General features: G+C 43.4%; 2 protein-coding genes across 4 annotated transcripts in view; one reads left to right on the top strand and one right to left on the bottom strand.

Moving 5' to 3' along the window:
- The window catches only part of LOC128349422 (cohesin subunit SA-2-like), a 68158-nt gene that overhangs the window by 40197 nt on the left and 4130 nt on the right, over positions 1-23831 (top strand). Inside the window, exons 2-7 of one of the 2 annotated variants that reach the window (XM_053305656.1) lie at positions 2628-2697; positions 9574-9650; positions 15565-15652; positions 15957-16037; positions 18939-19031; positions 21007-21172. In XM_053305656.1, coding sequence (XP_053161631.1) covers positions 2628-2697; positions 9574-9650; positions 15565-15652; positions 15957-16037; positions 18939-19031; positions 21007-21172 — 575 coding nt within the window. Of the gene's footprint in view, positions 1-2627; positions 2698-2936; positions 2989-9573; positions 10820-15564; positions 15653-15956; positions 16038-18938; positions 19032-21006; positions 21173-23831 lie in introns of those variants that run through there. The other variant, XM_053305658.1, reaches the window with a different exon arrangement.
- Positions 20354-23831, bottom strand: part of LOC128349419 (cohesin subunit SA-2-like) — a 62769-nt gene continuing 59291 nt past the window's right edge. The window contains exon 23 of one of the 2 annotated variants that reach the window (XM_053305653.1): positions 20354-23222. In XM_053305653.1, the coding sequence (XP_053161628.1) occupies positions 23190-23222 (33 nt within the window). In that variant the 3' untranslated portion in view covers positions 20354-23189. The remainder of the gene's footprint in view (positions 23223-23831) is intronic. The other variant, XM_053305654.1, reaches the window with a different exon arrangement.

Genomic DNA, 23831 nt, shown 5'->3' on the forward strand with positions numbered 1-23831 from the left:
ACCTACGGTTTGGCCGTCAAAGAGCAAGGTCTCACGATCAGTGAGACCCGGTTTGGGGCGCTGAGCAGGGAGAGTGGGCTAAGCCCACTCTCCCCACACATGAGCATGGCTGGAGCCCTGGGCAGATGTTTTTCATGCCGGATGTACGATGTCCTTGCTCTATATCGCAGCGAATAATGCCGCAACAAGGCATTGGAAATGTGAATGGCACTCTGCTGTCCGCGTAGGGACTGCAGTGTCACGACGCAGGAAGTGTGGAAGCACACTTCCAAGATTCGTCCTGACCCCGTTGTAGGGTTTAGTCTGGAAAGTGCCCAGGTTTAAAAGGCAGCCACAAGCAGGGATCCTGGAGCAGGCAAGTAACTGTTTTTTTCACAGAAATGTTCCCCTTTGGGAACATTCCCCTTTGGGGTTATTGGTCCCTAGGCTTACTCATGAGAAGAACCATCTGTGAGGAGTGGGGAGGCCACTCTAAGGTGCGCTTGTTGCATTCTGTGACCCTTCTCATCTGTGAGCATTAATGTAAGATTTGCTAGATGGTATTTGAGTGCTTTCTGCTCATGATCCCATGGGCTGCTTCTCAGGAAAGTGCCAGGCCACTGGTTGCTTGAAACTGGGCAAGGATGCTCTGTGGAGGAAAGCTGTGGGGATGGGTACATCGGGGAGTGCTGTCCCAGTCCTGGCGACTGCCACTGAGTAGCTGTCAGAGCATGCCTCCTACCAGCCTGCCTGCCCGCCCATGTGGACATGTGCACCCTTGCCTGTGCCCATGAAGGGCAACCCCCATTGTCCTGGGGCAGCAGGAAAACGGGGCTCTTCTTCATGGTGAACCTCTGTGCTGGCAGATCTGCATATGGCGCAACACTGGGCCAGACCCAAGAATTTTGAATAGGTTTAAAGGTCCATCACAGAATGCAGTTTGTGCTCCCTAGGCTGGCTCATGAGTAAGGCCGGTCACCAGGGTCAGTAGTGCATCATTCTTAGGGAAGCGCACTCCTGTTGCAAAGTAAGAGTCATCCGACCTGGGGCTCATTGCTCAATCATGAGAGTGAAAGACTATGGGGACACCCCCTTACAACTCATGAGAAGAACCATCAGAGGGAAGGGGAGAGGAATGCTGGGCAAATTCAGTCGTAATGCCTGAACGGCAAAACATCTCCTTCTTCCACACATCACTCCCACACAGGAGTGATAGGATATGGGGCTCTGTATTGAGCTCGGTTGCTGCGTGGAGGAAAGCCATGGGGAGAAGTGCCCCGGAGACTGCTTTCCTTGTCTTGGTGACTGCTGCTGAGTAGCTGTCAAGCCATGCCCCCTACCAGTCCCTCCGCCCATGTGGACATGTGCACCCTTGCCAGCGGCCTGAAACTGCGGCCCCTCTGTCCTGGGGTCACTTGAAATTTGCATATGGCACAGTGCCAGACTGGGCCCTTGAATTCTGATTGGTTTTAAAGGTCTGTCCCAGTGTCGTCGTCCCTGCACACACGGCCAGGCTATGGTACATGGAGTGTCTAGATCGCCTTCGGGTGCCTGCAAGGCTTCACAGGGAATGGGGGTGGGGCGGTTGCGGAGAATCTGTTCTATCTTTTACCATGGAGAGTTGGGGGCCCCACACCCAAAGGGCCCCCTTGGGTGGGCAGGAGGACAGCAAACCGACACCTGTAGCTACTAACTCCATGCTCCTTCATAGACACAGCTTGCAAATTACCACCCTTCTGCCAGGCAAAGAGCCAAGGCCAGACAAGAAAGGAGGGAGTGTTATTACAGTTGGTCAGTTCCACTGCTTAGTTAGGCCCCTGCTAACTGAGCAAAGTAGCACATTTTTATTTAGCTGGGGGAGAGCAACTGACCCTATCCATCCCCAGCACAGCATCCCTCCAGTGGCTGTTGCTGGTGTTTCTCTTTCTTTTTTAGATTGTGAGCCTTTTAGGGACAGGGAGCCATTTTATTTATTTAGATCTATGTAAACTGCTTTGAGAACTTTTGTTGAAAAACACTATATATAAATATTCGTCTTCGTGTTCTTCGTATAACCCAGTGTTATACCCATAGGCTCACCAGGAGATGGGTTCAAGTGCTCCTGCGGGAGCTGTATTGGGGTACATTGTCCTTACACTTCTATCTATAGCAGTGGAATGTCATTCCTGTTGAACATTTGTACCCGAAGTCTTGGGCTGGTAGCTGTCAGAGAAAATAAGCATCAGCAATACGCCTTTCCCATTTTATGGTAAGCTTTGGCTGTCTGTGCAAAGTGTCCACCTACTCGTAGAATTCTATGAGCTCATAAATGAGCAGGCTCCATAGGCATCCCATTTATCTCCATAATGTTTGGACCGACCATAGAAAGAAGACAGGTGATCTTTGGAGCTGAATGCTGAGCGTTATGCTATACTAACTAGTCTTCTTACTTGAGATAGTTGAATGGATCATAGCACTAGAGTCACAACATTTAGTTGATTAATCAGTTATATATTGGTAGATTCAGAACCTTTTGATGATGGAAAAGATGACCCTGATTAATTATGTAACACATTCAGAAAGTGTGATTGTTTATAATATAATTGTTTGTGAAAGTTGCATATGGTGGGAGCCATCTTAAGAAAGGCATTCCCCCTTCTCTCATGCAGTGGCGGTGGTGGGGAACTGGCTCTTCTGGCATCTGCTGCAACACACATATTTGGATCATCTATGAACAAAGTAAGTATGCCTTGTCTTCCTTCAAAATTATTGTTTTATACCCTTTCAAATGTATGTAAATATGATCAGTTAAAACCCATATGATTAAACAACTTCTTTATTCAGGTTACAGCCACAGTTCCATCATCAGATTTTCACAGATCTACTTACAGAGTCTTGTAAATGTAACATGGAACTAATATTTGTATCCCCCCCCAAGCTCTTTTGCTAAAGACCAATTTGATCTTTCTTCATTTCAGAAAATTGTGGTACTTGAACCTGGAGATAACTGTCAATTTCTTAAAGCAGTAGGTGAGGATACTTGGTTAGTATTTTTCACACATCTATGCCATAATTTGAGTTATGCTCCAGCATGGGCATGTGACAATACCCCCTGAGACAAAAGATATTTTTGGCATAACCCCTTTTGTTCTGATTCAAAGTTTCCTCCTTTCCCTCTTTCTGAAACATATTGGAGTGTCCTGATACATGGAAACAGGGATTCCTGGATGATGTCTTTTTCAGAGGCGCAAGCTCCATGGAGTGTTTAGCCTTTTGCTTAGCTCAGCTGGAAAGATAGTAAGGTTTAGACTGCAATGCAGATGGGCTTCATATCTTTCCATTGGTATTTGCACTTCTTCAGAAGTTTCATGGCAGTATAGAATGGAAGCTGGCCTGAGCAACTGATGATGTCTGGCTAAGGTCCAATGTTTTCAGAACTGTTGATCAAAGATCAGGTTTATCACAGTTGGTCTTGCAGGAAAAGATTGACATGTCAGAAAATGAGCTTCAACAGATGGAAGTTGAGCTCTTGCAATTTTAGCTGATTTAGCCTTTTCCTTTTTTGGCAAGGTGGCTGAATTGTGTGATTAGTAATTTTTGTGAGCTGGCTAATAGGAAGCAGTAGTGGTATAGGTGTAAAAGTTTGTATAAACTTGCAAAGTCCTGCTTTCCTTTAGTGAATGACAAGGTGTAATGCTCCTAAATTTGACCTTCAGTGTTAACAACTATAATTGCTGAGAACCATACTTCGTTGAAAAACTATTGCATAAGGGCAAATTGATGTCTTAAACAACCAGATAGCTAAAACTATTCAAGCAGGTTAATAAATGAAATAATACTTTTTCCTGTTAAACTCACAGGACCTGATGACCCATTAATTAGCAACCCTCCCTGGTGAAAAGATGATTCTCTTAAGAGTAATGACCAATGATCCCAAGAGGCCATAGGTCCGACACATTTTTGTTGGATTTCTACCACTTTTAACTGCTGTGGTTTCCCTCAAGGAATCCTGGGAATTGTAGTTCAGTGAAGGTGATTACAACATTTTGAGAATATGTTTGTTCCTGTTATAGGACATTACTTCTGGTTTTCCCTAGGGAGAGGGAAGGCTCTTAACCTAGTTTTTGTCTGTTATATACAGAGACTCTTTAAACGCATTTGTACATTTCTAAAAAGAGTTTAAAGCACACAGGTGTCCACAACATCATTTTTAAAAATAGCTTTGCATATCAGCACATTAAAGCTTGAATTCTGAGTCTGCCTTCCTTTTTGGAAGTTCCTTTGGTAAACAGAAGTAGGTGCACTCTGCATTTTGCACAGTTGTTATCTTTAAGTCTTTTAACTCATCAACTCACATCTTGCAATAATACATGCAAAATGGGCTCTGAACTCCTTTGCAATATGCAGATTTGTGTGCAAATGAGCGTTACCTATGGTGTTCTCACTGAAGCGTTTTTCTTTGATGTACATTTCTGACATTCTGAGACTGTAAAGAAGAAAATAACTTCAAAAATTTTAAGAAACCTTAATTGAAGTTAACATAAAAGAAGATACATGGTGTTAATTGGTCTGTTTCAGGCATAATTTGGGCCTTTGAGACCATGTCCCTTACCCCCTGCCAAAGTGTCAAGACTCACATCTTTAATTCAACAATCTTTGTATTAATTACCTCTGGATAAGGTAAGCTTTGATTGGGAGGCCTTTATTGTAAAATTACAGTACATTGCCTGCTTTAAGATAAATAAATTAGGGCTGAACTTGAGAAATCTCCATCCAACGGAGAACCGGGAAGTGCATTTGCGTATCAAATGCCAGATGAAAGAACAGTTTTCGTCAGGCATTTTAATGGGAGAAAAGTGTTGAGCTGTTTACAAGGCCAAGACGCAAGAAGTCATCTTGGGGTGAAGAGAGGCATAATATTTGTAGAGCAGTAAGAGAAATTTGGACACATCCTCACCATGGCCAGTCTAAATGCCCCCCCCACCTTTTTTTTGTCCTGGGAATAGCTGTTCAGGGCTTCTGTTTGAATGCGGAGAAGCAGAATGTGGATGAAACCAATGAGCTAGCACCTGCAACATCACCAGCACCACCCCCTCAGTCTCAGCAGTTTTGCAAGTATTAAAAAAACTTTCTGTTAAAATAATGTACACATTAATATATGTCCATATGCCACTTCCCAAAATTAAAAAAGCACAAGGGAAGGACAAGATTAGCAGTTGAACCAGCATTTGGCTCACTGGTATTTACGCACAAGGCACTGCCAGGAATGTGGTGTAAATATGGGACATGGCCTCCCTGGAGACAATGCTCAGGCTGTGGAATTCCTTCCTTCCTCCCCGTAACATGTATCTAGTCCCCACTGTAACGTGTTTTCACTGCCTTTTGGAAACCTATTGGTTTAGGCAGCTACTTAATATTGGAAAGCTGTTTGGATTGTTTTCTGGTGGGCCTGCTCTCTTTTTGATTGGTTGTTGATTAATTTTTATTGCAATGTATAATATGTTCTGCTTTGGTCCTGCTTTGGCTCCAAGTCTGGTTAGGGACAAAGCAGAGTCAAAGCAAACCAGGTCAGATGGAACCCTTTGGACCTTTAAAGCTTTGCCTTGCCCTCCTTACCCTTCACTCCTAGAAGTACTTACAGGACCCAGAAGGTGGCAGGAGACAAGCTGCTTTCGTAAGCCTTCATTCCTGGTGGAGAGGCAGAAATGGCCACCATCTAAGAAATGGTTAGAACCCCCAGGAGCACCTTTGCCATTCTCCGGACTTTATGGAAAGTAAAGACAGGGCGGGGAACGGAAGGAATAATTTTAAATAAAGTTGTGGAAGATACTGCCTGCTTCCTTGCTGCTGGGAGCGAAGAAAGCAGCCTGGTTCCTGCCCTCCACCCAGTTCTGTAAATATTTTTAGGAATAAGGGGGGTAGGTTCATAAAGAAGCTCCAGAGACCTGAAGGGTTTGGCCCAAAGCAAAGAGGCATCCTCTCCAAATCACAGCAGTTAAAGAAGAACCCCTCAGAAGTACCAAGGTGTTCCCTGAACCAAAGCAGTGGTGCTTTGAACAATCTGCATAAGATTTTATTGAAGTATAAATCAGGGACATATTTTAGGGTGTTACAGGAGGAAGGAGATATCAGCGAATATCCTCCCTTGGATGGTGTGCTTTGAAGCTCAGAAAGTTCTCCACAGCAGGAACACTTCTTCCCTGCATGCAGGCACATGCTTAGTGAAGATGCTGGCTCATGTACATGGATGATGCTATATTGATGATAATAACTCTGATACCACTTGTTAGGTAGTAGTTCTTTTTGGTTGTTTCCACAGCACTTGCCAGTACATAAGGTGCTTTACAGTTCTCAACTCATCCTCACAGAAAGCCTGAGAGGAAGATTAAATTGACACAGTGAGTGACTTGTGCAAAGATGACCACCAAGGCTGAGGAAGAATTTAAACCTACATCTCTCACACTCAAAGTGAACACTCTGGCCACAGCACCACAAACAACCACTACCTAGCTTACATTTGAAGCCATCTTTATTTGATATGGATTTATGAGACACCCAAGATCCATGTCCAGCAATGGCTTTGCAAAACAAGCCCTGATGGACGTGGGAGAAAGAGACATGACTATTGATGCTAAGTTCATGTATCTTTTCCCCATGCCTGTCTAGGGATTCCTGTTATTGCCCCTGGCTATGGGTAACAGAACTATACTGTAGTACTCGTATGTCTACTTGTCCTAGGCACAGACTGTATTCGGCTGCAGCTCAGGGTAGTCTCATTTTCCTTTCTTTGGATCCTTCCATTCCACCAGTGGTAGCCTAGTCAAGAAAAGAATTCTTTTGTCTGGCACAATGTTTTCAAATCTAGCTGCAGATAATTATCTGTGGTTCTGCCTCCAACTTGAAAAGGGCAGAATCCACAATGCCTTCAAGTGGGGAAAAAAAGGATGAGCAATGGGGAAAGGAGGCATCCCTACGGCTGCTTCGCTCACCAGCACTTGACACCAAACGCATACAAGAAGCTGACCGTCAAAGACAAAATGAACTCAATAGGAAAGAGTAGGCACACATTTGGATCTGACTGTAATGCAGGATAAATCATTAGAAAGTGCAACACAAAGGATTTGCATGGCAGACTGTGCTAATCAGAAGAGGTGAGTGCTTTAACATGTTTAAACAAGGACAGGGCACCTATTAATCAAAACAGAATCCAAAAGGACTGAGAGAGTAAGAATGCTACTCGAAACATCTCAAAGTGGACCAAGGATTTCTTAAATACTATTTGAGGCAATGATCCAGGTTTATTATGAGAGGAATAATGAGGTAACTAACAAATACAACAAAAGGAAAGTGTGAGAAATTGTAATTATATTAGATAATGCAGGCAGCTGATTAGGAAAAGTGTTTCCTATTATAGTCATGTGTCTGTTGGCGAGGTGAAGTCAAATAATGGATTTTCCATTTCCTTTGATCACTCTTGCACAAGTTACTATAGCAAGGAAACTTTTCCCGCCATATGGAATACATGCCATGACATTTATTCATACCAGAACTTCAGAGATTTGCCCTGCTCAGGACAATTTGCAGTAGAACCCTGTGAGGTTCACCCATGTGAGACAAAGTAGAGGCAGATTTAGAAGGGCCATTTTACGGCGATATGAAAACTACTGTATTTTGCAGTATCTGAACCATTCAGTGCTGATGTCTCTGATTGAGAATCCAGGGGACCCAGACTCCAGTACTTCAATTCAATTAAATGTCTTTCCTTAGCTAAATGATGGCAATTTGGAATTAACTATTGATAATGTAGAAAACAGTGCCACACACTGAGCCCAGCCTAATGTGAGCGGTTCAGCACTGCCCTCACCACTGCGTGTGTTTAAAGCATCCCCTGCAGTTCTCCTGTGGCTTGACATTGAACAAGCACAGTTGTGTGATGCAATGCTCATTATTTCCCATTGACACTGTGTTGTGCAATGGCATCTTCACAATTTCAAGTCACAGTGGAACAGGGCTGTTCTGCAATACTTTGAGCGGTGTTTTAAACACATGCAGGAGTGCATGCGATGCTGAACTGCTTGCGTTGGTTGCGCTGAATGTGGGTCGATGATCCACATGTTTTGGTTGATCTTGGCAACCAACAAAATTAGCCCTCTCCACTAATGTGGAGAGGCGATGTTTAGTTTGTGATGCCGTGTTGAACTCTGAAACGCCCCCCTCCCCTGCTCTGAGTAGGAAGATGGGAGTTTGTCCTTGTTCCCCTGAGCTTTGGAGAGACCATGCAGTATAGACCCAGAGACCCTGCCATGCTTCAGGCTTGGGAGAAGGATAGAGATTCTCACCAGAATGAAAAAATGTGCTTGTCAGGGTGTACACATTTGAGGGCTCCTGAGAAAACAATATAATATAATGTTTTTGAATCAGAGTTGCTGCCCCTCCATGTCCTGCTGTTCATGACTACTTTCTGAAATTGGTGGGTCTTCCACTTTTCTAAATTGACTTTTTATTTTAAGACTCTCACATCAGGAACTTCTTTCACAGATGAGTGTACAGAAACCCTTGCATGCAGTAATGCACTTTCAGCCTGCTGCTGTGTCTATGGAGTGGGGTGCTAACCCCAATGCTGATGTTATAACAAAACCTCTCCAACCCTTCATAAAGCTGTGCAGAGGGAACTATCTAAAGAATAAAGCAGCAACTTTTTCTGTGCTCCCTCTTCCTAAATAATGCTGGGATGGCTTCCTAAATAATGCTGGGATGGTGGGGCAGTGAGGATGCAGCCATTGCACACACACACCCTCATCCCCAGCAAATCCAGGGTGGATCACTGAAGGTCTTCTACCTATGATAATTTAATCCACCTAGGTCTTGGCTCCTTGGAAAGGAAAGCACTGGCTGCTTCAGGAGCCTGTCCCTCCATGGGACTTTGTACCGCATACCTCCCCAAGAGAGAGACCTCTCAAATTATCTAGTGCCTATGAGTAAAAGTAATCCAGAGGCATCACAGAAGAAGGGATGTACAGTGGTCCCTCTACTTACGAAATTAATCCGTTCCGAATGCACATTTGTAAGTCGAAAAGTTTGTAAGTCGAAAAGCGGTTTCCCATAGGAATGCATTGGGAACGGATTAATGCGTTCCGGAGCCTAGAAAAAAAGACCCAGACCCCCAGTAAGGCTTGCAAACTGCACAGGAACATTTCTTTTCAAGAATAAACAGGCCGTAAACAGGCAGGCAAGTCAAGGAAACCGCATGTAAAATTTGTAAGTCGAGGAAACCCCATCTAAAAATTTCTAAGTCGAAAAAACCGCATCTAAAACCGGATCTAAAACTGCCGTTTGTAACTCGAAAAATACTTATGTCGAGTAGTTCGTAAGTCGAGGGACCACTGTAGTACTAAACACCCACTGCCTTTATGGGAGAACCACTTCTTGTTTGGTGAGTGCTAGTAGCTAGGTTCTGTGCCAAAGCAACAGCAACCACTAGCATTATTACCCTGACACTATATAGGAGAAGGTCCTATATAGTGCAGGAGAGTGTGTTTGTAGTGGGCATTTTGGATGTATTTGTGGACTTGTAACACCAACTCTCATTCTCTCTCCCCTGTATATATCATTTAGGGAGAAGGTCTTTGTGCAGAAGAAGAAGAGATTCAACATATATGTTCCACTTTGCAAAGGATAACTGCTTTTCACAAGTGAGGTGTTGGTTTATGCTAATTTTATTTTCCTTTGCTGCATGGACAAAGCACCATCAGGATAATGTTTCTTTTTGCACAGAGCCCAAACAGGAGAAAACCAGTTTAGTTTATAAGATTAAAGTCTGCTTTGCAAAATGCCTTTTTCTTGACACCAAGCAGTCCCCACTGTCATTGTCTGGGAAAAGGTGTGGCCAGTCCTGCCATGAGAATGCCACACCTGGGTGCTTGTTCACCAGTTATCTTGGTTCATATGAGAATTTTGGTGATAGGGGAAAAAAGGTGGTATATACCCTTTGGGCACAATTGCACTACCTCTTTTGAAATGTACAGTGAATATTTTAAACTAGCTGGCCCTGCCCAGAACATCTGCGCGCTAGGATTTGGTTGCTCTCCCTTAAAGTCCCACCACAAACTCTGCTTTATTGCTCAGTGTCAGCCACCCCTTCTCCTCTCCTCTCCTCTCCACTCTCAGCCACCCCGCTCCCAGCCACCCCCTCTCCTTCTCGGTTGCTGGGGTCAAGGCCATCTCTACGGGTTATCCTCATCACGTGCTCCAGGGGCAGGACTTAAGTTAATTTCAGCCACCCCCTCTCCTTCCCTCCACCACTTTCAGCCACTCCCCCACTCGCAGCCACCCCCTCTCCTTTACTCGCTCACTGCCTCCGCTCACCCAACCGCTGCTCAGTTCCTCAGCTCCCAATGCTGGCCTCTGACACCCTGCCGAGTCTCCTCACTAGGAGAATGGCTAAGCCGGGACAGGAGAGAGTACCGAGGGCCATCCGTGCAGGCCGGATCGGAAGCCCTGGCTAGGCCATCCTCCTTGCAAGGAGACTCGGCAAGGCACTGGAGCCTGGCTGTTGGAGCTGAGGGAGTGAGGCCACTCCTCTTTCTTCAGCCCTCCTGCTCCTCTTTGGCGGCAGCTTCCCCTCTATCCTCTTCTCTCCCCGCCTCCTCTGTGCCCCGCCCCTCGCCGAGTGTTGCCAGAACTCTCACGAGATGCGCCATGTACCATGGGATTTGCTGCATACCTGCTAAGGCTTTTCTATATAAAGAAGACAAGCTTATTCTAGCAACTGCTTATTTTGCTTGAACTTCATTTCTAGACTCTTGCTTTTGTGCCAAGGATACAATCTACAAACACTAAGGTTCAGTCTGGAGAGCAGCTGACCTCCTGAATAATTTACTCAACAGAAGCTCAGTTGAAATTAATAGGACAAGTTAGTCATGGCTAACTTGCCCTATTAATTTCAGTTGGACTTCCATTGAATAACTTACTCAGGATGTCAGCAAGTCGCTTTTCCTGAGTGTTGTAGTGGTCTGACTGGCACACTAATTCAGAGGGGTCATCACATATTCAGGTGGGGACAGAAGACAAACCTTGTTTGGTTGGAGTGGAGGGAGTTGAGAGCTGCTGTCATACCTACTCATCTGGAGAGGTTTGTCTGCAGTCCCCACCAGCTCGTCTGGTGGCTACACAGGGACGGGCATCCTCTGTTGCTGCCCTGAGACTTTGGCATGTGCTCCCTGCTGAAATAAGAGCCTCTTTATCTCTGACAACTTTTAAAAAGACTTATTTTTCATCCAAGCTTATTAACTTGACTGTGGTTTTAAATTGTTTAAAGGTTTTCATTTTTTAATCTCTTAAGTTCTTGTAAACCACCCAGAGATGGAAGGTCGGGGTGGTCTGCAAATCTGAAAAATAAAAATAAATAAAATAACCAGTAACACTAGTTCAAAACTCTCACAAGAGGACAAACTTCTTTAATTAGGCACTTTGAGTTTCAGAAGCTGGTTTCCTACTACCACCGCTTCTTCCAGGGATTTTGGGAAGTGCTCAAAGGCACCTCTGCATTACAAATTATCTCTCAGTTGATAAATTACAGGCACCATAGCTCTGTGGAGGATAACTTAGTAACCTCCAAAACTACAGTTCCAAGCTTTCTTTAGGGGAAGGATATGACAGGTTTAAATCCAGAGAGTTGATGTACAGGAGACCCTTGTTACCAGCAGTTTCACGCATAGCAGTTTCATGTATCTGCGGATGAGTTTTAGAGACTCAGTTTCTTTATCCATAGCATGAAATATAGGCATTTTTTGCCCATACGTGGTTTCTGAGTAGCTGGTGTAGTGGTTAGAGTGCTGGACTAGGACCGGGGAGACCCGAGTTCAAATCCCCATTCAGCCATGATACTAGCTGGGTGACTCTGGGGCCAGTCACTTCTCTCTCAGCCTAACCTACTTCACAGGGTTGTTGTGAAAAGAGAAACTCAAATATGTAGTACTCTGGGCTCCTTGGAGGAAGAGCGGGATATAAATGTAAAATAATAATAATGGAAAAATAAGCCCCTGCATGGTCAATATTTGCACAATATAAGTGGAAAATCAGACATCACCAAGACCTGGCAATGGCTTAAGAATGGTTACTTGAAGAAAGAAACAGAGGGTTTAATACTGGCGGCGCAAGAACAGGCACTAAGAACAAATGCAATCAGAGCAAAAGTCGACAAATCCACAACAGCAAGTGCTGCCTTTGTAAAGAAGCAGATGAAACAGTGGACCACCTGATCAGCTGTTGTAAGAAGATCGCACAGACTGACTACAAACAAAGGCATGACAAGGTAGCAGGGATGATACACTGGAACATCTGCAAAAAATACAAGCTACCTGTAGCCAAAAATTGGTGGGACCATACAATTGAAAAAGTGGTAGAAAATGAAGATGTAAAAATATTATGGGACTTCCGACTACAAACAGACAAACTTCTGCCACACAATACACCAGATATAACTGTAGCCGAGAAGAAAGAAAAACAAGTTAAAATAATCGACATAGCAATACCAGGGGATAGCAGAATAGAAGAAAAAGAAATAGAAAAAATCACAAAATACAAAGATCTACAAATTGAAATTGAAAGGCTGTGGCAGAAAAAGACCCAAATAATTCCAGTGGTAATTGGTGCTCTGGGTGCAGTTCCAAAAGACCTTGAAGAGCACTTCAACACCATAGGGGCCACAGAAATCACCATCAGCCAAATACAAAAAGCAACTTTACTGGGAACAGCCTATATTCTGTGACGATATCTATAACAACCACAACAACATTGACAATAAAATTCAGCCATCCTAGGTCCTTGGGAAGGACTCGATGTCTGGCTAAAACAAACCAGTCAATAACACCTGTCTGACTGTGTAAACAAGATAATAATAATAATTTCCAGCCATTCTGAAGGTTCTCTTTGTTTTTGTTTTATTTTTAAAAGAGGTATTTTAAATAAAATAAGAGGATTTGGGGAGCATTTCTGGAGACCTGGATAACAAAATACTATGCTTTTCTACCCTTATTTCTGTCTCTCCTTCATTTTTAAGGGTTTTTTTAAGCTCAAGGAACCTAACCGCTCAATCCCCATAGGGTTAAGGTCTCTTTATTAACGGTTTTGTTATCCACAGAAATTGATGGCAACAAAAACCCCACAAATAATGAGGGCCACCCGTACTGTTAGAGTATGGGGAAACATTACAGATTCATAAGGAATTACACTGGAATGAAGGACAAGAGAAATAATTTAACATTTTTCTTCTATATGTCATGTATAGGATTCTTTGTATCAGGAACAAGAATGGATTACAAGAACTTGCTTGCATGGGTGTTTGACATACTTCCACTCTAATTCTTATCAGTAGAAGTGAGAGGACATATTGCCTATAAAAGCAGGAACATCTCTGTGTGCTGCCATTGCTCTTGTTGGTATGCATATGGCATCTGTAGCTTTGCAGTTGAATTGCAGATATGTAAGGAAGCAGTGCAGGCCGATGATGTGCTTAGTGTGGATTGCTGGAATCAAATTTCATTGGTGCACAGCAACACCTTTTACATCTGTGCCAGGCCCTTGTAAACCATTTTGATTTCAAGAGGATGCAGATCAGGAAAAAACACACAACTGTTGCTGCTCTTTAGCATTTTATTATCAGACTGTTGGGGTTGGAACTCCCTTTTGCATTGCTAACAGTTATCCATTCAAGCAGACTTGAGGACAGTGAACACACTTGCACAAATTTTGTTAGCAAAGAAGGTTCACAACAAAACAAGACAACTTCTGGATGCTTGCTTGGCATGGACTTCGTAGACTTCAGCATTCATTAAAAGCTGGTTGTTGTTGATGATAATAAACAACTTTATTTGTTAGCCACCCCATAACAAATTGAAGTTTTTAAAAGGCTGCTCTTAAGCTCTACTGCGAGAAATTATTTTTAAAAACTACATTCCATTTAAATCCATGAATATATGAATTCTCTAAAACAAAGGCAGACCATTGGTCCATCTAGCTCAGTGCTGCCTACTCTAACTGGCAGTGGATTTCTAGGGTCATGAGCAGAGAGGTCTTTTGCATCACCCGCTGTCTGATCCTTCACCTGGAGGTGGCAGTGACTGAACCTGGGGCTGTCAGCATGTGCTCTGGTTCTGAGCTGTGGCTCTCCTTCATTGTGAAGATTACCAGTATCTCTTTGCCATGATTTCCTTATAGCTCTGAGAATGCTGTCAGGAACAATGTTAAATGAAAAGGAAGGTGAAATGACTGTCTTGATTATTCTGTTGGAAGCCATTTTGCCAGGGGCGTAGCAAGGTTGGAATGGGCCCAGAGACAAGATTTTAAAATGGCCCCCCCCCCACTCAAATTCCAGGGCCTCCGCACATCCCAGGCCCCCAAGGATTTAAGTCTGATATTCCAAAATAAGTATGCTGCCTGGAAATACATTTCACTGAATACACACACGCACACGTCACAATATATAGTGATATACATTGAGTACTATACATTTGTTTTACTTTTAATGCCTAGAACACACTAGAAAGATGAATGATTAAAATGGACCCCTTGCTGCAGATTAGCAAAGGAGACTTTCAACCATGCAGGGTGAGCCTATGTTTGTTTTCTCAGAATTCTGAACAAATTCAGTCAAGTTCGATTCCAGGAGGTTTTTCACAGGAGGCTTTTAAAGCCCTTTAACACACATCTCCTCTGGAATAGAGGTGCTGCATTCACATGTTGGCCAGATTTACCCTGAAGTCCCTGCAAGTTATTGGGGAGCAGTTCACACACAAGAAAAATAAAATAAAATAAAATAAAAGCACAAGACATGCTTCACAGTTCTCACTCAGACCTTCTGGGTTGCAAAACAACTTGAACATAAGTGCATTTATAAATGAATGAATAAAATAAATATAATACTGTTTCTTCCAGAAGTTTTTGTAATTTTCTGCCATGAAACAAGCCACTTATAGGACTTTTTAGATAGTTTTTTTTAAAGCCAGCAAATTTTCCAAGCTGTTTAAAAATAAATATTCAGAGACTTCTCAGTCCCTCCCCCCCATATCAAAGCCCTATGGCAAGCAGATGCCTATATATCCGGGGGTGGGGGGGGAGGAAGGTAACCACAAAAAGGAGTTCACACTCTACCTGGCAAATGCTGGGTTCGGCAGGGCAGCAAGGGGTCTTCTGCTGCAGAGAACAGTGGTGGCCACTCTGGCTGCCTCCTCCTTCCTTGGCTTGCTTCCGGCCCTACTGGAGTTCAGGCTTCACAGAGGCCTACAGGAGGCCTCCGTGGAAGCCCTGCCCACCCGCCGATCAGCTGAGAGGCGGGAGAAAAGGAGCTCTTTGCAGTGTGTCTGCTGCTTCGATTGCGGGCCAGCAGAACAAGCAGGAGAGACGGCGAACAGGGCAAGTGGCTGAGGGGCCTTGGGGCTGGGCAGGGGGCAATGGGGAGTCACGTGAGGTGCCTCTGGGGGGTCCCTCCAGGCAGTGGGGCCCCCAGACAACTGTCACCCCTTGCCCGATCGTTGTTACGCGCCTGCATTTTGCCATGATTGCTCGAAAGTGCCCAGAGTGATGCTTCATTTCCTTTTGGACTTGCAGTGCCCACGATCTCACCCAGTGGAATCTCTATGTCAAGATGTCTGAGCTGCTTGTTTTTGAGATGGAACACAGCCCTCTACCTGTTCAGGTAACTATAACAATATTTTACACCAGAAAATATTTCAGCTCTTCAAAACAGCTTGCTAGTGTCAATTTAATACTAGTTAAACATCCTGAGGTTTAAAAAAAGCTTCCCATTTTACATCCTGTAAGCCTGAATAATCAGATCATACTTGAGTTTTTCACTTAAACAAATGTTGAATACAGTGCGCTACATTTAGCTGTAGATGAATCATGTGATTCTTTTTTTAAAAAAACAACAACATTCTGTCACACCAAGCTACTTTGATTCAGAAATTTGATATAATTAAGACTCAGCATTTATTTTTCAGATCCTTTTGCCTGCTTTACAGTGTGCTTATTTTGCACTCCTCTGGCAGCTAGCTGCTGTGGCAAAGAACACTCCTTCCAAGGTGAGGCCCTGTGCAGTGATTACAGATGGTCTTCTCAAGGCTCCCTTGTGTTCATCTGTGCATTGTTGACTAATTGGCATCTTCAGAAGACATCGATTTTGCAGTAGCACGAGTTACTTGCATTCTGGTTTTCTGCTTCTGGTGTAATATGTGAAGCAGAGATTCTCAGGGCCCACCATCCATGGGCTCTCTAATGATTATTTGATCAGTGTGAATTCCATGATTTCCTGCTTTCCATGTTGCATCATAGAAGCAAGGTGTTCATGTTTTTGTAAACTTTGGATTGGGCATTTGGAGGAGATAGCAATTACTTGTGAAATGTTTAAATGTAAGGGGCATCTTATGTTAGAAATTAATTGGTGCATTGCAGTGGATGCCATGCAAACCCTGAAAGAAGTCTGTTTAAATCCTACCTTCTCAATCAGTCTCAGATCAGTTCGCAAATAAAATACATGATGGAAAACAAGCCAAACCTACATAAAACATAGCAGATAACATTCTTTTTAAAATCTTATGTATACTGTATGTTTACGCTGTGGGGAGTCAGGATTGGGTTCTCTCCCAATACATGCAGTATGCACATTGTAAAAAACAAGCATATATCCCTTTCATACTTTACAGACAGTGCTGTTCCTACCATTAGGCAGGCAGCCTGCCTCAGGCAGCAGATGTTGGGGTACTATTAAAGGGCAGCAACCATCAGATACTTAGTTTGTTATTTTATTATTATCGCCATTGGAGCAGCGTCATTTGAATTTTCTGCTTTGGACATCAACTTGCCTTGAGCTGTCTCTGCTCACAAGGGACAATGTAGATGCCTGTGAAATACAGCGTCAGGACCTTTGCAGCAGATCCTGCACAAAGTGCTCCTAATCGCATTTAGGAAGGCTTTGTTAGTGTTATTCTACTAGCATACACTGTGCTAGAAACACAGACTGGAACTAGACATTAAGAGGGAGACATGAGCCCTGTTCAGGTGTGTGCCCAGTTACAATGCCAGCTGCCTCTTCCTGCCAACTGATGACATCCTATGTAGTCCTACCTCCCTGCTGACCACACATACAGCCACAGCCCCAAAAAACTGGGTTGCCCACCATTCCTGATCACATGGAGGATCTCGCTGTGAGTACAGTATTGGTTTCTGCAGAGAAATTGTGTACTTGTGGTTGCTTGCTGGGGTGGCAGTGGCTAGGGAGCATATTTGTGTGTGTGTGGGGGTGCCTCCCACTGCACTAAATCCTCCCACTACACTGCACACAGTTACAGAACACCTGAAAAATCCTATGTGGTTCTTAATCCTGAATTTCCCTTGTAACACTAATTGGTGGACTGATGGAGGTGGGGAGACTCGTGAAGGAGCACTGACATATGGGATGGGCATTGCTGTTCTGCAAATGTCATCTCCCATCAACTTTTAATTCCGTCCCTAGTTGGGGGTCTAGAAGTGAGTCCAGATGAGGGAAAGACAGCCTTATGGTAGCATTTGCTGGTGAGGTGGGAGGGATTGAGCACTTTGTCCATTGCTCTTCCCCTGAAAATGTCCTTCCCCCACACTCCCACAATTCCGTTAGCTCAGCAAACATGGGGTTGGGAACACAGGTGTGATGAGATGGCACTTGGTTCTACCGTAAAACAAAGAAAGAGGGCAGATTGTTCACTTTTGTTCTTTAGGGGCTAGCAAATTAAGACTGACTGGTCTGCTGTTTTCCACCACTGACTGCTGACTAAGTACTGGTTCTGCTTCATGGTCTAATCCTTGGGTGTCAAATGGCTGGTCCATAGGCTGGATGAGGACCGCTGAGTTGAGCTGACCAGCCCCTGTGAAGCAGCCCCAGGACAACTCGCTATTTTTCTTCCCCCTGTCGAGATCTGAAAAGGCAGCATGTTTCATTAGCCGGCCGGCTGGCTTCCTTCTTGCCCCGGCTACTGCTGTCACCAGTATTTCTCTCCCCACCCCCACTGATGCCGTGGACCACAGGGGAAGTTGTGAGTTGCTTTCTGCCTTACTGCTGCCACCCTCATGGCAGGCTTTCCAGTAGGCAAAGCACTGGCCTAGTAGAGGAAGAGGGGAGATAAAGAGGGAGGAGGAAGCCAGAAGAAAAAGTCAGAAGATGTGGGGGGTGTTTTTTCTCTGTTCAGGGGAGGAAGAAAGGGAGAGAGGGAGAAGGAGGAGGAGGAAGAGGAAGAATGAAGGGTGAGTGGGGGGTAAGCGAAGGGGGAAGAGGGCTTCTGCTTTTCTTTGGGCATGACACTTTTTTGGAATTTAGCTGATTGAGTGTTAAATCTGAGAACCATGATAGTTAAAATGTGATGGCTATGTTCAGAATTTATTCTAAAAATACAACTTAAAAAATTACCTGAGCATATTCTGGTATAAAAAGTAATGCATTTTGCTAATTTCATTGGAAGAACTGTGTATACAAAATTTGGTATCTGTAGGTCATTGGCAAGTATAATATACAGAATTGCTTCAAAAAACTACCAACACATTATTTAAATTTCCCCTGACCATATTCTAGTGTAGAAGTAGTGCAATCAGCAAATTTAAGTGGCAGGGCGAGGGAGGGAGGAAGAAAGAGAGTGAAAGAAAGAGGGAGGATGAGGAAGGCAGAAGGCAGACACGAGCTGACGCAAGGTGACACAGAACCGAAGTGAAGCTATGTGCAGTCCCTCCAGAGGTGCATCGGGATCCAGTGTGGCTAATTGAGTGACACCCTGGTCTAATCAATCCACATCAAGAAGATTTTTAGGTGACCTTGGGCCTTCTAGTAACTGCTTGTGGGGGTCTATCTTTTGTTTAAGAACCATTCATTTTAGAAGAATAAATGTTACTAAAACATCTGTTAATTCTAGGAAGCATTTTGCACAAAATATTTGATTTGTTTTTTTGCTTTTTTTTAGGCAAATCTCTTCATTTTGCGGACAGACTTGAGGCGATACTGCCATATATGTACATGCTACCTCAGGCACAACAACAGAGATTTATGTGAAAAGGTAAACATACATGCAGACATATTGACTTTTCTATGTTAGATTTATATTCTATTTATGTTCCATTTGAAGGATGATATGGAGAGGTGTTGTACACATAAACAAAAGTGCTTCCCTGTCTGAAGACTCTCCTTCTCTATAGAAGTACATTTGGAATGCTGGGGAGAGTTGAGGAGAAGAAAACAGTAAAATAATTCCCTCACAAAACAGTACCCAAATTACTTCAGCTCCATGTGACTCCTCCAGCCATTAGATTCTCTCCTCACCAAATTCATTAACCAATTAATTAACCTAGCTTGGTACTTCTTCTCAATAGAGGAGTAAATGGTCACAAAATCCATTTCTTTCTTGCCCTTCCTTACTGGACCGGTTCAGCTAGCACTTAACCTCACCAGCTTACCCCATGTGATATCAGTGTCCTCAGAACGTGCATATTTTCTCTCTCAGCATGTTGTTCCTCAGTTGTATGGAGTGGGCGGTGGGAGCGGAGGGGAGTCATCCAAATCGCTCCTCTACATATGTTCTAAAAATAGTACTTTAAAGTTTTCATTGTGTGGGGTGGGCCAGTCATGCAAAGTATCATCCAGACTGGTGCATTGTATACTATATGTTCTATGCTTCTGGTGTGTTTCTGTTCTTATGATGGTATTCTCTGTGGGGAATGTGTAAAACATAAAAGGGAGATGTGTGTTTCCAAAGGCTTGATGGATGTGTACTCAAGAGCTGTCCCTGATGTGTGTCTGTGGTGTTCTAAAAATGCACATCTCCTTGTGGAAATGTGGCAAACCATGTCTGCCGCTGTACAGTGTGAATTTTTTTCCAGTTCCTTTGGCACTAAAAACAGGTGGGAGATTGCAAGTACAAAAGTGATTTCAGGGAACTCTGTATCCTGTGGTCTATAAATTGAGATGTTAGAATTGAGGAGGTGTTACTGACCAGTGACAAAGGAGGGAGAAAACAATAGGGATTTCAATTAGCAAATGTTGATGTGAATTAATTAAGTGGTGGGTGGGTGATTGGTATTTCTGTTCATAGCAAAGCATCTTTTGATAATAGCAAAGATAGGTTTTCTTCCTCCTGTTTTCAGTTCACCTTTTAGTAGGTTAGAAGACCCCCACCTACCCCTTGCTTATTAGTTCCTGAGGTTAGGAACACTTAACTTCCCCCCCCTCTTTGTAAAGCGAACAGAATGATCTTTGGTGATTGAGAAATGAGCAAAGTCATAGCTGGTGGTTCAGCTTTCACATTTGTACCATAAATTGGATTGGGAGCAATCAGGTCCTATGGATCCACTTAAGTTGCAGCCTTGCAAGCAATAACACATGCTCTTGCACCAGAATACTATCCTATTCCTAGCCAACAGAACAGTCAGCTTTGCCTTCTAGAAAATTCCTGCTGCTTATCTTCCTTGCATACTTAGCTGATACAACGATAATTGAGAGTCCTTCGCTCCAACAGTATGCTAAGAATCACTGGATGCTGCATAAGGAAGGATCCTGTACATACCAGAAGTAGTAGGATGTGAATCACAGCTAGGGAGCAGAGGAGCCTGGGAAGAAGTATCAGTAATGGAGTGCCAAAGGCATCTGATGTGTCATGTCAGGGCCCCAAACTCACCTGAGGGATGGTAGCTAACAGCAACATCAGGACCTTTGCATCAGATCCTTTAAGCATCTGTATCAACTCAGTGGCTCATAGTGTTTGATTGTGGTCTTCATGCAGAGCCTTACAGAGCTCCAACTAAATGCATCTGTTTTCCTAGGGTTTGTTTTTAAAGTAAGCTGATAATGGACACTCTGTCCTACTGTGAACTAGATGGGATTTTCTGGAAAATAATCTTAGCAATCAGCCAGGGCAAATCTGAGGAACAATGGGAAACAGCTATAGTTTTAATACTTAATAGCACAAGGGAGATGAATAGATATGGTAGCATTTTAAAAAATGCTTATCTTTTTGCTTGTTCTCTCCATCATTATAGGCATTTATGATACTCTGTGATTTACTGATGATTGTAAGTCATCAAGATTCAAGCAATAATGGAACTACCAGGCTACTGGAGTATCTTCCCAATACATCTCTTCAGTCTCATATGCTCTCATTCATTCAAGATCATGTTTTCACAGAGGAAGAAGAAGAAATCAAAGGTGAGCAGTAGGTGTCAGCAAGGAAGTAAATGTAACCTGCTGATAAGGTTTGTTCTCTGTACATAGGATTTCACCCACAGTAAGCAAAGGTGGTAAGGGTGATTACCAACAAATGGCTGTGTGCCTTAAGGTTAAGAGTAACCAATGGACTGATTCTCAAGAAGTTCTTTTTCAGGATGAGATTCCTCTCCTCTTCAGAAAATCTTTAGTCTGAAGCAGGGCTCTGTGAAACCTGGACACTTGCACATCCTTACCAGGGATGTTAAACTGCTAAAGAGTTCCAGAGGGGAAGCCATGCTTGTTGCAAAAAACAGCAGCAAAGAATATTGTGGTGCTTTAAAGGTTAATCAGTTTAAGGAAGCAGACCATTGCAAATCTCAACTAAACCCAAGTTCGAAACTTTCACCTTGTCTGTCGCTAATGTCTTTGAAACCTACTCTCTCTCAATCTCTCTGCATATTTCTGAGCCCAGTATCAGATTGTGTGGTTTTTCTGCACTTGTGTGAAATTGTACTCTATTTTTATCTATGCGACACATAGAGCCCAACTGGTGTATCTATTACCTAAGATGTTGTCCTAACCTGCATTTCCCCACTTTGTGCTTACGTTGTTCTCCTGCACTCCCCCAACCTCATTCTTTCCCATTTCTGTTAGGATCTTTGATCATACAAAAAATTAAAATCCTTGGCAAAGTAAGGCAAATTCTGAAACTCTAATAATTTAAATTAAGCAGATATACTATTCCCCCCCTCCCAATTTTCATAATACATAGTCAAGTTACAGAAAACAAGTTTCCTAATGGTATATAGGAACACAGAAAGCTACCATATACTGAGTCAGACCATTGGTCCATCTAGCTCAGTACTGTCTACCCAGACTGGCAGTGGCTTCTCCAAGGTTGCAGGCAGAAGTCCCACTCAGAGGGCAGAATTCGGTTTATCTCACTGCACAAACTGCAGTCATAGTTGGGGCAGAATCCATAGTTTTTATTTATCTGCCACCAAAATAAATATAATGTGGGGAACATTTGCCTGATATGTTACTATACTTTGGATCTCAATAAAAAAGAAAAAAATTCTATCAGCATGAACCTTTGAATGGAAGAATGACATCTGTTAGGCACAGCTGATCAGCTGTTGCTGAACTGAGTCTACCGGCTATTCATATTTCCAACAGCTGTTCTTGTATTCTTAGAACTTACGAACACCTTTTCAAGTATTTCTGTAGACACATACACACACACACACACGGAAATGTGAAAGCCACTCTTAAAACCTAAAAGCTTTGCAAGATGTTTTAACAAAGAGGCTCCATGCACAGACAAAAATGTAAAAGCCCAGGAGGAGGAGGAGATGGTCACCTTATTGGTCCCAGTGTGGAAAAGCTTAGTTTTATTTCCAAGAACCTCAGTATTTTAAATTAACTTTTGGACTTGATAAATATTGCCAAACAGCAAGCAGGCATCAGTTCAGAATGCAGACTTTAAAATAGTCTAGTAGTAGAATTTGGTTCTTAAAATGTGGGCAGGACCACATTTCTTTATACTGCCAAGAGAGACACAAAAGAAAACAGCTTTTTTTTTTCCTACCAGAGGTTTTTTCATTACTTCAAACAGAGAACAGGCAATGCTCTGAAATATTCATGTTGCAGAAGGATTTTAAAAATGTAAACAGATCAACACTAAACTTTGAACTGCTTAACACATTATACATTTCCAACACTGATATCAGTTCTTTGTAGGAAATTGAGTACACTCCATAGGTACACCATCTATTTTACCACATATATGTATATTGCTCTCAGGCCTCATAGCCTAACTACAACCCAGCAGTGCTAATCAGGAAGGCCTTTAAAAATTTAGAGACAGCAGGAGAGGAAGTAGCATGTTCCTCCAGAGGTCCCCTTCCTCACCCAACCTCCTATCACCAGCTGTGGCCAGCAAATGGAGCATTGGTTCACTTACCATAAAGGCTTCTTCTGGCTGCTTGAATCAAGGACATCTCTGTGGTCATCCTCCTCACGTGCTCCTAGGCAGGACTATGGTAATTGCCTAAAAGAACAGAAGCCTACTAGAGCCTGAGAAGGATAGCCCCACCCCAGTTCGAGTACTACTAAAAACATGTTCCGTTGGAGCAAAAAAACATACAGCCAACAGTAGTAAAGAATTTGAGAACTATATGCAAAACTATGCAACATGAATTGATAAAAACACAGGGTTCATCAGTTGATTTCTGCTCTGCAACATCTGTGGGGTAAATCCCTCGATAGCCTGCCTCTGAGTAGGCAATAGCAGAGAAAGGAAGACTGTACAAGATGTTCTCCCAGAAGTAGGCAAGTGTACCCAGCAGGGTCGGCTGAGATGTCCTTGACTCCAGCAGCCAGAGGAAGCCTTCAAGGTAAGTGAACCGATGCTCTGTTCTCAGCTGCTGGGGTCAAGGACATCTCTGTTGGACATGCCACAGCCTTGTACGTCACCTTGGGAGGGAACACTCTTGGCTACTTCTGGGGAAGCACCTGCTGAATGCTGTTTGTGCTGAAGCATGTGTGTCCATTTTGTAGTATCTAGTGAAGGTTGAAGGACTCTTCCACGTTGCTGCCTTACAAGTTTCAGGGACCAGAGTGTTGGTTGAAAAGGCAGCAGATGCAGCCACCGCTCTTG

The sequence above is a fragment of the Hemicordylus capensis genome, chromosome 3 (assembly GCF_027244095.1).
Source record: "Hemicordylus capensis ecotype Gifberg chromosome 3, rHemCap1.1.pri, whole genome shotgun sequence".
Classification (NCBI taxonomy): Eukaryota; Metazoa; Chordata; class Lepidosauria; order Squamata; family Cordylidae; genus Hemicordylus; species Hemicordylus capensis.